This window comes from Nannobrachium achirus (genome assembly GCF_963921795.1).
Source record: "Nannobrachium achirus genome assembly, chromosome: 24".
Taxonomy (NCBI): Eukaryota; Metazoa; Chordata; class Actinopteri; order Myctophiformes; family Myctophidae; genus Nannobrachium; species Nannobrachium achirus.
In genome coordinates this window covers 8,037,042-8,052,417 of record NC_137831.1, presented here as the reverse complement: position 1 = coordinate 8,052,417, position 15,376 = coordinate 8,037,042, and the positions used below count along the sequence as shown (strand labels likewise).

Here is a 15,376-nt window from a genome sequence, read left to right as displayed (position 1 = left end):
TTCCACGCTTGGTACATATACTGCTCAGTACTCTGGCAAGGTTCGAAGCCATGTTCCCAACGATGTTGACCAATGACAAAAACCTCCCTTAACTACTGGAAGAAAAAACAACAATGTGCAAACAGAGCAGCAAGATTCATGAACTGTTGTGATAACATAAAGGCTAGTGAATGGAATACAACCACCCTAAGGACTACAAACTATCGAGTGACCTCTAGACATAGGCCTACTGCACATATAAACAGAGCTGCTAACTTTAAACATATTTTAAATAGGAGGCTTTATTTTACTATTTGTGACTGAGTGTGACACAGGGGCAGTCATTTCGGAAGCCACTACTTTAGACCACAGCTGAAATTACTTTTTGTTTTTTGTTTTTTCACTAAAATGTGATAAAGCCACAAAAGCATTTCATTAATATCAGGCTACATTTCACTTAAACGCCAGAGCTTAACTCTGCATGTAAATAAGACTTTTTTTTAATTAATGTGAGAGATCATGCAGGTCATTGCAGGTTAGAAATTTATTTAGAACTTGAATATCTCAAAAGTAGTATTTCAGCATGGCATCATTCTATAAGCCATATCCTCAAAACTGTTGGGTCAATCTCCACAACCAATATATCATTTTGTAGCTATGATTCCCAGCTTTCAAATGAAATGAAAAGATGAAAATGAAAAAAAGAAATCAATGACTAGCCGTCAGCCATGCTGGGACACATTAAATCAAGAGAAAGAATAAATGCTATTTTTTTGTGCAAAAGATTGTTGCTATGTGTTTCAAAAAGCTTTATACCCTGTATATATACAAGTAAGACGCCTGAAGGGGAGAAGAGACCTGGGCGAGCGCTGGCACTTTGGCATGGGATCAAATTTAAACAAAAATGCACAGACCTGGTTGGTTGTTTAGACAAAAGTTAGACAAAATGTGGCCAAATTGCAGCCATAATTTCGCAAATAAGGAGATGACTGATGTCTGACGTCATAGACCACATTAGACTGACGGGCGCGTTCGGAAATGCGCACTCAACGCACTGGTGTGCCATGTTGTCGTTCGTTTATTTGGTGCACTTGGTGCGTTGACGTTCGGAAATCCAGTGCGCGGCACACTGGTGTGTTGAGTGCACGCACTCACCAACCCTACTCAGAGGATGGGGTTAGGCAGTGTGGTGCGGTGGTGCGGTGTTCTGATTGGTTGGTTTTCATGGCCGTGTCTCGAATGCTTCTCAGCTGTGAACAATGGAGAAAATTACCGCAAAATGCAGCATTTGCAGCTTAATTGGTCGTTTGGCCTTGATAGTTTCACACGCATTAACGTGTAAACTAACAGCAGGTATGCCAATGTTACATCTCTTTTCAATATCAACGTTAGGTTAGCATACTTAGCAACTGCTGCTTTTCAGAAAGTTTGCCTTCAGAGTTCAGAGTGAAAAAGCACACAGCTGCCTGTTAAAACTGGTCGTTCGTAAATAAGCCACACTGAACGCACTCTCCAACGTCACGCCCACTGCACTCACTACACTGAGCACACACCCGGTGCGGGTTTCCGAACGCACTCTTGTCCATTATGAGCATTTAATACCAGATATGGGCTTAACTAAATCCTTGATTGTTTACTTAGTAAATTGGACCTTTCACTCTGTACCTGGCCTCCTCCTCTGTATTTCTTTTTACCTCTACACCAAAACTATTTGCCAAAAATAGCCGATTTCAAGCTTGTAAATCTGCTATTTTTCCGCAAAAGTTCTCCTCAGAATACTAGGGATGAGAGGGTTCAAGTTGTTCATTTATTTTAAAAGAATGGTCCTATCACACATAGATTTGGTGCCTGCATAGTGCATGTACCACGTCCACGAATTTCAATCTGAAAGAATTCACCTTTATGTGTTGGGGTTAGGGTTAGGGACACAATACATTTGTGTCTTAAAAAAACTTATTGCACTTTTATTTTGAAGGCTAGTGGTTAGGAACAGGTTGGGAACGGTTGGGAACCACTGATCTAGATGCTAACGATGCTAGTGTTAGCAACAACTAGCACCACAACCACACGTTCCTCACCTGCTGGGATTTATAACTCTGTGAGATCAGATCAGCGTGCGTCGAGTGAAGATCCGGACAGTTCTGACACCATGTCAATAATAACTTAACAACATGCTTTAGCTTAGCTTGTAGCTGCATCACTGAGAACAGCCACGAGCAGTCAATCGCAGAACAACGTCAGTGCAGACAGTAGCCTACTCTTCATCGAACAGGAGTGAGTGCACTGTTTCCCAAACAGAGGGTCGGGGCACATAATGTGGGTCACGGAGCAGTTTTTTTTAAGGGTCACGACCAGAGTAACAAAAATCCCTTTATCTTTTCTTACGTTTCATAGAAAATGATATATAAATATTTCAAATATCATAATTTTCATAAAAACTTTTTTAATATTACAAAAATAAAATAGGGCCTATATAGTCTAATAATTTTCATATTAGACAAATCTGAGAAATTCCATAAATATAAAATAATCATAGTTTCAGAAGTAGTGAAAAGAGCAAATCTACCAACTCACGGAGCGACACGTTGTGTGCTTGTAGATCTGCTATTTTCACAACTGTGGGTCCCCGGCAAAACATCTAATGTCCCTTTTGGGAACAAATTAACACTAATCTTTTGCAATGATTACTTGTGAAACAAACATATTTTACATCTACAAAAACATATCATCTATCATTATGCACCTTTAACCCTGCAAGGCCCAGCGTTGCTTTTTGGCAACATTTTTTAAATCATTTTCTTTTAAATGTTATAATTAGTTTTCCTGTTCTTTTTTCACATTAACATCACCATTAAATCCTATTGTTTAGTATTACAATGCCATTGGCCACGATATTTGCATATAAATACCCCCCACAGAGACTGACATTCACACCTCCCAGAGAAGTTGAAATTCCAGCGTCTGGACGAACAACATCTCACTTTTTAACTGAAGCTATTCCTCACTAAAACATAAGTAAAATGTCTGTAATAATTTTTTTCGTGATCATTAGAATGTCTAGAACACGTGCATATGTTAATATTGTGAAAAATATCCCCAAAATGCAAATTAGAGCATGATTTATGATTTATGGCTATAAAATCTTACAAAAACATTATTATTTTTTAATTACATTTTCCTGTGATTAGGACTCCTAAAACACCATCTGATTTTTTTTTAAATTTTGGCCAGTAGAAATTAATTTGGGTCTTGCAGGGTTAAGCATGTACATAGGTAGGCTATTATTTCTATGATAAAAGCAGACTACGATTTTATATTCAGAATAACAGTTTGATTCCAGGTTAAAATAAATATCCGCTAATCCACTGAATTATCACCTTCCACTGGGATTTACATAAACTATCAAAACTAAAATGATAGAAAAACTGTTCAAACATATTCAATTCAAACTTTATTCCAGATACACAGACATGGGGTCCATAGAGTAGTCGAGAACATTTAAACAAAAACAATAACCCAAACACAATGAAAACAGAAAAACAGACAAAACATCATATAGGCTGACTCTCCATGTGTACGCAGCCTGGATAAGAACCAGAGACGGCTCTTCTCAGCCCCCCCCCCCCCCCACCCCCCCGCGTGGGGCCCCCTCGGTTTTTCGCCTGCGCCCAGCGCGGGCTGAAAAATACAGGGTTTTCACGGGAAATTATTCATTTTTAAAGTAAAAAAAATAAAAAAATAACAATATTTTTCCAATTCAAAAAATGTTTTGCAATTAAAACTAGCGGTAACTAGCGGTATATGATAACCCCCCCTTTTCAAGAATATAACATCACAAAAAATAAATAAGGAAGTGAGAGTTTCAACACTGTGGCCATAACATTTCAGTCCAGTTTTCATGTCAATAACTTACATTCAAACAACATTCAAACTCATACCAGTTGCCTGGTACCATGTCATTTGGTTTGGCAACTATCAGGCTCACAACAAGTTTATCCAAGTGTCATAATTAAACATAACTCAATTGTAATTCAATATTTAACTATTAATAATAGTATCATGATTTATACTTCTATTTTCTTTTTTGGGGGGCATCATCTTGAGTACCCCCTGCAGTACCTCCGCGTACCCCCATTTGAGAAACACTGCACTGGTGTATCTTGAAACAATAACGTCTGAAACTCTTGTTACACAGTTTACACTGGAACGTTTTTTCTCCAGTGTGAATACGCTGGTGTCTCTTCAGTTTATCTGAGTGACCGAAACTCTTGTCACAATGTTTACAGATATGTGTTTTACTTTGCTTCTGGCTGGTTGCAAAGTCGGTGATTGGCTGAGAGGATGATGTGGTAATCTGTCCATTCTGCAGCATTTGGAAGAAGAGGCCAGTATGTCTGTACCTGATGTGTGTATGGAGGAAGTCGTAAGATGTGAAGCAGAATAGACACTCAGGACAGGGACAGCGGAAGGACTGAGTCTGGGAAGCCGGGGTCCTCACTCCTGAGAGGGAAAGACAGACACAAAAAAGAGAGGGTGAACGTTTTTCAAATAGTCTTGCTATAGCGTCGCCCTAGCCTCGTACCCGCCCTCTTCCGGAAACCGATTACGGAAGTTGGTCGTTTACTAGGCTAGCGTCGCCCAGGGGGAAATTTGCGAAACTCATATCAGTACTAGAGTCGTCAAAGTTAATGTGATACCGAGTTTACGCAAAATTCTCTGTTCAACTATTTGTTTTGACGCGATTAACACGCTGTGACTCCGCAGTCTGAAAAAAGAGGAAGCGATGCACTGATGTTGATGCTGCAAATGAACAGACCTCTGTGAACAGTAAAATGCTCACACTCCCACACTCCCCCCCCTCCCTCCCTCCCTCCCTCCCTCTAAGTTCCAGTCATTGAATGTGATGCAAATTATTTCATACAGACCCTCGTCCTCCACAATGTAATTTGGTGACTGTGGTTAAAACTAGTTTGCGGCTTTTTAGTTGTCCAGATGTCTCCTCGACAAACTATCCAGCATGGCTTGCATTTAGCGAGGAGGGGGCATAGGGTTCTCTGCATTGGCTGTGTACTTCAGTGGTATTGTAGACTAGACTTACGGTACTCTGCTGGTAACTAAAATTCACACAACTTTTACAGACCTGCAACGTTGTAAAAGGTTGTGCACCCGAAATGATATCTAGGACCTTCACTGATCACACCTGGGTGGACAACCAGGTCAACTAGCTACTGGAAAGCTACATGAGGCCAAAATTGCAAATGGCCACTAAGTTTTTTGCAAAACCCTTTAACTCTTTTACTGCCATTTAGGTTGTTTACAGTCTGATCATTGCCATCAAAGTAGCTTACCTTTGCGAGTTTATCGGAAAAATAGCCATCCATTATTCCCTATCGCGGTCTTGTGTAAAAGACGGATACATCGCTCACGGAGTAATCGATTGACAGCCCTAATCAGTACACATTATCTCTAGTCATGGCATCAAGAAAGACCTGTCTGATTTTTCAAATTATATCCTGAATGGCTAAGATTGGCTTTCAACGTTTGCAGGAGTGGCCCGTTCTAAATAAAAAGCCAGATTCCTACAATAAGCTAGCTGGACTGGTGGAGACCTGTGCTCAGAGTAGTACATTTCTTTAGTTAGTTTGTCTCTTTCTCCCAATTTAGTAATTATGCCAACTCCCCATTTTCCCCACACATGTAAGTCTTGTCTCTGTTTAACACTCACTGACCTCCACTGGTCTCCTCCCAAGCACTGTCTTCAGTGACTTCATGGTCATCTTCTAGCTCTTCGTGGTCATCTTCACTTTCCACTGGCTCCTCTGGTCTTTGAAGTATTTCCTCCTGTTCCTCTTTAATGTGTGGAGGCTCTGGTTCCTCCTGTTCCTCTTTAATGTGTGGAGGCTCAGGTTCCTCCTGTTCCTCTTTAATGTGTGGAGGCTCTGGTTCCTTCTGTTCCTCTTTAATGTGTGGAGGCTCTGGTTCCTCCTGTTCCTCTTTAATGTGTGGAGGCTCTGGTTCCTCCTGTTCCTCTTTAATGTGTGGAGGCTCTGGTTCCTCCTGTTCCTCTTTAATGTGTGGAGGCTCTGGTTCCTCCTGTTCTACTTTAATGTGTGGAGGCTCTGGTTCCTCCTGTTCCTCTTTAATGTGTGGAGGCTCTGGTTCCTCCTGTTCCTTTTTAATGTGTGGAGGCTCTGGTTCCTCCTGGAGCAGACTGGAGCTCCTCTCCTGTTCAGGAGGATCCTCCTCTTTACACACGACCATGTGCAGAGTGTCTAGGAGCAGGAACATAACATAGTCATCAACACTCAATTCCTAAAATGTTAATCCATTTTTCTAACCTGCACGTTCCTTGACCAAAATATAGGTAAAGCTCAGAAAAATCAGGCTCCAAAATGTTTGATCTTTTTTTTAAGTAATCCTAATTGATCTATTTAGTTACTTCACCCAACAAATGAATACGAGTGAAAGAATATTAAAACATAATACTTCACTCACAAGCTCTGACTTGGTAGTAAATTAGGCTTTAGGCCAAGCCGTATAAAACCTAACCTAAGTATAATGAGCAAGATGTCTTGCTTATGGGAGAGCCCCCCATAGCGAGTGATAATTTGGCCGGGTCAATACAAGGTTCTACCCAGATCACGTCATTAGACATTTGCTTCCTGGGCCCTTATTGGTCCCTCACTACTTTGCAGGGATTGAAATCAGGCCCTTATTGGTCCCTCACTACTTCGCAGGGATTGAAATCCAATCACAATTGAGCTGACAGTCAATTTGTCCCTAACATTGTTGAGTGTGGGTGGGGAACAATAGAGGGTATGCGCATGCATAAAGTCACAAATCGAGTGGCAAAGTGAGAGACAAAGTGAGTTTAACGTTGTTTAAAGTTGTTTCATTCAATTTAATCAGATAGGACTTTTCTGTTTGTATGTACGGTCTGTCAAGGTCAGAAAGTAGCTTAATTTTTTTCACTCAGTAGGCGTTCAGGCATAACTTCCGGTTATGATGATGATGATGCCACGCGCACACCCTCTATTAGAGTCAATGGAGGGAAGGCTGGAGGGAAGAGAGACAGTCAAACTTACTGAGGTCCGGCTGGTCTTCAGGTTCCTCCTGTTTCATTGAAACAGGTCTGGCTGAGTCTGGAGAGTTCATCTGGACCTGCTGTCTGCACTCCAAGGAGTCTGGAAAGGAACCATCAAAAGAGTTTCGGATTCATTAAGAAGAGAAACACCCAAGAAGGAGTAACTTGTTTGGTTGGTTAACAACACACTGGATGCCAGTTCCTCCTGAAGTCGAGAGAAGTCTTATCTTCTGGTTACCGTGGTTACCAGGTAAACAGGTGCCATTTTCACGGTAGGTGTGCGAGTGCATTTCCTCATTCAGATCCATTGATCTGGGCACGATTCACTGCTCTCTTCTTCCACAAGATTGTCACACACAAACTTTGTGTACACACTACAGCGAGACAGGGAAAGTAGGAGCAGCACTGCTGATTCCCTGACCTCCCGTATCAGTTCATTACGAGACGTGTCTTATCGTGAGCTGGATGATTCTCCGTATTTTACGAGACGGTTTGTTGTAACCACTGCAAGCCGAAAATTATCAATGTCTAATTTTCTGCTGCGAGGAAAAACAGTGACATAACAAACGGTGGCTATAGGAAGATTTCTTACTAGTGATGTGTGTGTTGGTGACCCTTGACTTCTGGGTTCGTTTTAATCAGAGAGCGCAAGTGCACGGCTAAAAGCTAAAGGTCTGTACATACTGTCTCTGAGCACTGAACTTTTCATTGGAAAGTTCCTACTTTCTGACGTGCGTGCAGCTTTCCAAACTCAAATTAGGGGTAATCCTTTTCAGAAGTTGCGATTTATGTAATTTTGTAGTTGAACTGGACCTTTGCGACGCAAATTCCGAAGGTCGGTGAGTGTAGCTGCTTTGCGGCGTGTACCAGTGAAACGAAAATAATTAATTCAATAATAAGGTTCTGGGCTTCAGGCCTGGCTCGGGCTGTAAACAACTAACCAAACCGTGAAATTTCGCTCTTTCGACAATGCAACATTTCAACAATGGAGCGTCGGCAGGATAGCGCCTCACCCCATGGAGGTAAGGGTTAGAGTCTGGTTGTCGAAAAGATGACATGTAGAAACAGCGAAGCTATCCCAACCAAACTGCCAGGGGCCAGGCTGGGCCTGAATTCCACGGGCCAGGGCCGGGCCGGGCCGGGCCCCACATTTTAGGCCTGTGCAGGGCTCTAGTCTCTTAGGAGAGCTGTGGACAGTTCAAAAACCTGTCAATGATGATGATTTGTTATGTTCAAATTTATATTAGTATTGTTTTTTAAACCAAATATCCCCCGGGTCAACAGAACGAAGGTGAAGTGAATCGGAACCTAACTTAAGTCAGCATGGTATGCTGCAGAGCAGACAGCAACAACGGAAGCGTTTTGGCGTTAAGCCGTCATCAGCGTTGTATGCTGTGGCCAGGCAACGGAAGGGTCACATTTATATTGTCCTTAGGAGCAACAACTTCCTCTGTCCGTGTAGATAAATCACACCCAACCGACTTCTACAATAAAGTGCAACATAAAATACATTTCATCTTATTCAAGTATAAATACATACGTATAAACTCAGTCTGTTCCAATAGAGGGCCATCAATATTTATTGACTCACTATCAATAATAGGGTATATGTGGGGATTGCAACAAAGAGAGAGTCAAGGTACCCATACCCAAGCATAGACTACACTTAACAGGGTAGCAACAAAACATTTTTGTACCCAAGTCTCAAGATTATTGAAAATAAGCGCTTAAATGGCTGCTCAGATTTCGAATTGTGACGACACACAAAGATTAGTATCAGATTGGGGAAATCTCGCTCTTTCGAACGACCATCATTTCCCCTGACACATCACTGTGACATCAGGTGACTTCATATGGCAACGCCCATGGAGTTAGACAGCCCAGACAGTGTGGCTGGTTCAGACAGGGATTTCCATGTATGGGCATACAATGGATTGTGTGTATGATGTCAGACGTGTTTGGGTCTCACAGCATATCTCCATATAGCTTACACTACAGTACATGGATCTCCATATGTGAAGCTAGTTAGCATTTGTTTGTTTTTTAGGTTTTTAGAACTTTGATTATATTGTGTTTTTTCTAGATAGATATCCATTTGCATTTGTTATATTGCTGTTGATGTACTGACATATTATCTTGTTTATTATTGTGATGTTTTATCTGCTTATTGTAAATCGCTTTGGATTAAAAGCGTTTGCTAAATGCCTAAACTGTAAACTGTATATGGGTACCACTACGAGGGGTCTCCATATAGCCTGATATAGGCTATGGGTAACTGGACTGATACTGATAGGCCTATACATCACTGGCCAAGAGAAAGACATGTCGCTTGTCGCTCTGAGGCGTCGTAACTTGTAAGAAACACATCGTGAATAATTAGTTCATCTTTACCTGCTGTGTTTCAGTGGTTGAGCTGCTGACAAACCTCCTCCTGCTGCTTAACGACGACACTGTTCTGAAACGACACGTTTTTGTTTTCTTTGTGTTTTACTTTGATATAAATCTATGATATTTTAAAATGTCAACAACAGTAAGTCGCCATGTATTTTCACTGCTGTATTGTGGGTAATGCTGTTCTTCTCACACGGTCTGCAAGACTGCAGACTGCAGCTGGGTGCTTCTCGAATGCACATGAAACATGGAGACACTCTGCCACCTAGTGGACCTTTTGTTAAACCGCACAACAACACACATCTGAATTATGTAGCAATAAAAAAGGTTGATAAATAAGTCAATCAATAAAGATGGACAACTATAACTGTAATCAAGTATCAATAACCTTTGGTTGGTGTTCATTTACAATGTGCAGTGATGGATGTAGGGCTGCAACTATCCATGACTTTCAAAGCCATTAATCTATAGATTTATTTTCTGATTAATCAAACAATTGAGGGGCTGTTTATTCTCATGTTTTTATTTATCAACAAATTGATTAAGGGATATTCCACTTAAAAAAAGAACAAAATAAGTTTGGTAATGTTATCGTCTAATCAGGCTTTTATGAACACCCTGAACAGTTTTTAATAGGCTCTATGCATATATGCCTTTTTGTTCTACTTCCGGGTGTCTTTCGACTTCCTTCACAGGTGTTACTGATGATACTAATTAAGGCTCTGTTTGATTTATTGCACAGTGGTTCTTTAATTTCAAGGACCCCCATAACTCTGTACAAATGGAATCAACAAATGGAATCAAATGGACCCTTGCGGGTCCATTTGCTTCCATTTGTACACTCTCAGAGTTGCACACCTGTATGGGGACATTTGGAACCCACTCAAGAACACTTTGAGACCCACTGGTGTAGCAGAGTGTTTCCAGTGAGCCAACATGCACAATATCAGCACCCTGACTCTGTTTGACCAGAATGGAACAGACCCTTCATTGGTATCATCGGTAACACCTGTGAAGGAAGTCAAAAGACACCCGGAAGTAGAACAAAATGGTGTATATGCATAGAGCCTATTTGCTTAAATATTTAGATATTTGATGTAATGTTATTATTACAGGCATAGGGCCTCTACCCATACACACCCATTGTAACTGTAATACAATAACACATTATTACATTATTAGGAGGGTAGTATGAGTCACCAATGTTTTTATTTTTATGAATCCATCATGGTTAAAATAGAGTTTGAAGTTACAATGGGTGTATGTGGGGATAAGCCCTGGAGGAGGAGGACTGATAACATTTACATCAAATATCTAAATATTGAATCAAGCAAATTAAAAACTGTGCAGGGTGTTCATAAAAGCCTGATTAGACGATAAAATTACCAAAAGCTTTTTTTGAAAGTGAAAATCCCTTTAACATCATCAGCCCTATGTTATACTATATATGGGACAACAGTGTTGTGGAAGACTTGTGAAAAATAGCTGATCTACAAGCTCAACCCACATTTAACTGTGACATGTTGTGAGCTTGTAGATCTACTATTTTCCATAATTTTGGATTGACATTTCCAAAATAGGGATTGAGTATTAATCAGCTAATCTATCAAAAATATATTTTTATAATCATTTAAATGTATCAGTTGTATTCAGTGTTTTACTCCTAGAAGGATGTTCTGTACCTGAGACCAACAGTGGGGGGCAGCATTACACCAACTGTCGTCTAGACAAACCATATTACTGTGGTAGACCATCATAATACTCAATGTGGTAGACACTGACTTTACCTACAAAGAAAACAAAAACGTGTTGTTTCAAAACAGTATTTAAACAGTCGTTAAGCAAAAGTAATTCACGTTATGTTTAATCTATTTGTAAACCTGCTGGAACTCTGCAGCATAGTTCGTTTCAACCCGGACGAGACACGGACCAGGACTGTGTCCGTCCCTCTCTCTCATCCGTGTTGAAACACGTCGTCAGCCAAACAAACAGTGCAGAGGGAGAAGAACGTCTTTCAGGGAAAGTCTGTTATAATATTAGTTTACAGTGAACAAACCTTCGTTATAAGTTGTGTCTGAGGTTGTCTTTGCACCACAGTCTGTGTAAAGAGCTACAGACTGGCACGTTGTGAGAACGGGAGAAATTTATTTACACAACAAGTTCAAAGACGGGTTTGTTTTGTTGGCTAATGCTAAAATAGTTTCAAGAGGAGAACACTTTAGAGCTGTTAAAGTGTGTTTTCGTGTTTTCTACCAGAATAAACTCTTGGGGAAGGTATGTTTTCGTTTTGTATATATTCAATAAGAATGTGTTGAGAGTGTTGAGCTGAAAGTAGGCAAGGAGAACATTATGTTCATTATGTATATAAAGAACAGATCTTCAAGCAAAAGACGTGTTACTTGCAGCTTAATGTAAACATTTATCCATATTTTCTCATCCTAGTAAGCCTGATAAAAGTATCAAGCTCCCTGTAAAATGCAACAGAATACAGGAAATAACATCTACTCTTTTAAAATGTTTCTAGGGGAGGACCCCCAGACCCCCCACCAAATTCACCAAAATGATCCACAGGCTATTAACTACGTTTCTGCCTCAAAATTACATATTCATTATCGAGGGTTAGATTTGGAGAATTAAATAACACCCACCCAGTGTGTTTATAGAGATATTTGTCTTGACCTGTGCTCACCGGCTGAAAACTGGACAGTCCCAGCTAAACGGCGTCATGGTCACCCTACCTGAAAGAAAATGGGCATAGGCTATAGTGAACCCACCTGAAAAAAAGAAAATAAAACAATGTTATTTATTATTAGTAGTAGTAGAAAATTGCAACACTAGATTTTTTTGTGAGTTTGACAATCAGATAGCAAAAGGAAAAAAAAAAGTTTTTATGCATTGAATCACCATGGGAGGTATTGCAAGTTTGCAACCCTAGATTCATCAGATTAAAAACAAAATCTAGTGTTGCAATTTGCAGCTAGTAGTAGGCCTAGTATTCCAATTACTCAAATCATGATTATATCATTGTTATTATTTTCTAGACATACAAAGTTACATAATACAGTATGCCTTATAAACGATTGTATTTAACTATCATCATCATCATCATCATCAATGGTCTTTTGTCAGGTGTGTGTGTTCTGAACAAAACAACAAATAACTCAACCTTGTTTCACATTACCAAATGTAACCAGTAAAATATACAATAAAAATTGCCTTTCTTTGACCTCTCCAGAATGAGACAACAGGGAACAATCCTGACAAATTAAAACAATATTCTTGTTTGACGTGCTGGTGGGCCGTTTATAATATAGTATAAAATGTGTTCTCATTTGGCCCCAGGGTCACATTTTGGACACCCCTGATGTAGAGAAATCTAATTCCTGCTTAGCTTAAAGAGGAAATGTCAGACAGCGGATTAAAGAAAATTCATGTGAAAAGGGTTGGAAATAGGTCTTTGTAATTAAAGCAAGGACAAGTTACCATTCAGCATTCGGCATGACTGCCACTCACAGCTCGTCTTCTCCGGGCCTTGGTAAAACACATAACATCATAGCATCAGTTTAGCAGAGTGTGCCGGCTTGTGTGGGACAACGATGGCATGGATGTGAGTGTAAAGGAAACTAATTACAGATTAAAAATAAAACATTACCGCAACAAATAGTGTAAAAGCGATAGGCTTATGGGCTCCACTCTATACTATGAGGGCTGCTGGGGAAACTGGACAACAGGGGCATTTCTGCCTAACAGACCCCATGGAGTCATATGGATCAATATAAGTAGGAAAATGGGCCTAGACGTTATTTAGTCTGCAGTTGTCCTTCACTCCTAAACTCCTCTGGGATTTTAATTGTTTCATTCCAGACTCCTTGGAGGTACAGATGAACTCTCCAGACTCAGCTAGACCTGTTTCAATGAAACAGGAGGAAACTGAAGACCAGACAGACGAGAGTAAGTTTATCCATCTCTCAAAGTTTAACCATCACTCAAAACGCGTCACGTTATGAGCTTGTAGGTCTGCTATTTTTGCTATTTTTGAATTGGAATCCTGAAAGGTAACATTTTTATTTCATTTCAAATGCATTTAGTTTTAGTAACTTCATGAACTTTAATATAAATATATTCGACCTAAAAAGGACAATAATTATTTTAATACTTGTCATTAAGCTACTAATAAAGTAATTCAAGCGAGTCTTGTTTGCACAAGTTTGTACACTCTTTTTTTGACCGTAAGCATCCCTATTCTGGGGGGAACGTTGTCTGAAAATAGCCAATCTAGAAACTCACAACATGTCACATTGTAACACATTGTGAGCTTGTAGATCGGCAATTTTAAAGAGATTTGGCGTAGAGCAGAGGACATGGCCGGGAATTCCAAGTTTATGGATTGTACAAATAAGCGCAGTCTAAAGCTGCCGTCACCAAAACTTTACACACAGCGCAGCGAGCAGACTGGATACCTCTGTGTTGCATAACAGTGCCATCACTGGCGAATCCTTGAGTCCAGTGTGACCCGGAAATACTTTGTGTCAAATGCTAATTCGCTTTTGGAGGAGCTGTGAGCGAGGAGAGGAGGAGGATGGAGGCTGGGAAAAATAATGAACATTTTAGGAATCCAGTATTGACTGTCATGTTATTGTTCTGCCCCTAGGCATGCCACACATGGTTGTGTGTAAAGAGGAGGATTCTCCTGAACTGGAGAGGAGTCACAGTCTGCTCCAGGAGGAACCGGAGCCTCCACACATTAAAGAGGAACCGGAGGAACCAGAGCCTCCACACATTAAAGAGGAACCGGAGGAGATACTTCAAAGACCAGAGGAGCCTGGTAGTTCAATGTTGACCGTACCAGCCGAGGAGCTTGAATCTGACACTGAAGATGGAGATGATTCCGGGGAGACAAGTGGAGGTGTCCACACTGGAGGAAAACGTTTCCACTGTAAACGTTGTGATAAGAATTTCTCTCAGTCATGGAGCCTGAAAAGACACCAGCGTATCCACACTGGAGAAAGACCTTTCCACTGTGCATTTTGTGACAAGGGTTTCATTCAGTCAGCTGATCTGGAGAAACACCGTCGTGTCCACACTGGAGAAAAACGTTTCCACTGTACATTTTGTGACAAGACATTCAGTCAGTCAACTCACCTGAAGACACACCTGCGTATCCACACTGGAGAAAAACCTTTCCACTGTACACTTTGTGACAAGAGTTTCAGTGTCTCATGTCAACTGAAGACACACCAGCGTGTCCACACGGGAGAAAAGCTTTTCCACTGTAAAATTTGTGACAAGACTTTCAGCCAGTCCGTTCACCTGAAGACACACCAGTATATCCACACTGGAGAAAAACCTTTCCAGTGTAAACATTGTGACAAGAGTTTCAGAAGTTCATTGGGTCACAAGAAACACCAGGTGACCCATAATGTAGGTTATTCTCTCCAATGTACGCAGTGTTACAAGTGTTTCAATCTTTCATCTGACCTGGAAAGACACCAGCGTGTCGTCCACGCTGAAGACAAACCTTTCCTCTGTAATCATTGTGGCAAGAGTTTCAGTCAGCCATCTTCCCTGAATGCACACGAGCGTATCCACACTGGAGAAAAACCTTACAAATGTAAATTTTGTGACAAGAGTTTCAGTGAGTCTGGTAATCTAAGGGCACATGAGCGCATCCACACTGGACAAAAACCTTTCCACTGTAAACACTGCGACAAGAGCTTCAAACAGTCAGGTGACCTGAAGACACACGAGCGTACCCATACTGGAGAAAAACCTTTTAGATGTAAATACTGTGACAAGAGTTTCAGTCAGTCAAGCAACCTAAAGACACACCAGCGTACCCACACTGGAGAAAAGCCTTTCTACTGCAAACATTGTGACAAGAGTTTCAGTCAGTTAAATGCGCTGGAAAGACACAAGTGCATT

The 15,376-nt window shown here is 40.7% G+C and overlaps 1 protein-coding gene across 1 annotated transcript; it reads right to left on the bottom strand.

Annotated features, from left to right (window-relative positions):
- Positions 1-3,862: 3,862 nt before the first annotated feature.
- Positions 3,863-9,596, bottom strand: LOC308279940 (uncharacterized protein). Its single transcript, XM_080720165.1, has 4 exons — positions 9,455-9,596; positions 7,065-7,163; positions 5,709-6,251; positions 3,863-4,479 (listed from the first exon to the last, which is right to left on the bottom strand). Exons 2-4 carry the CDS (start codon positions 7,132-7,134, stop codon positions 4,052-4,054), a joined length of 1,041 nt encoding a protein of 346 aa, XP_080576291.1. The 5' UTR covers positions 7,135-7,163; positions 9,455-9,596; the 3' UTR covers positions 3,863-4,051.
- Positions 9,597-15,376: the final 5,780 nt, after the last annotated feature.

Coding starts and splice junctions, on each gene's coding strand:
- LOC308279940 (XM_080720165.1), bottom strand. CDS start 7,134: ATGAACTCTCCAGACTCAGCCAGACCTGTTTCAATGAAACAGGAGGAA. Junction 6,252..7,064: donor TGAAGACCAGCCGGACCTCA/GTAAGTTTGACT, acceptor TCCTGCTCCTAG/ACACTCTGCACATGGTCGTG. Junction 4,480..5,708: donor TTGGGAGGAGACCAGTGGAG/GTCAGTGAGTGT, acceptor TTTCCCTCTCAG/GAGTGAGGACCCCGGCTTCC.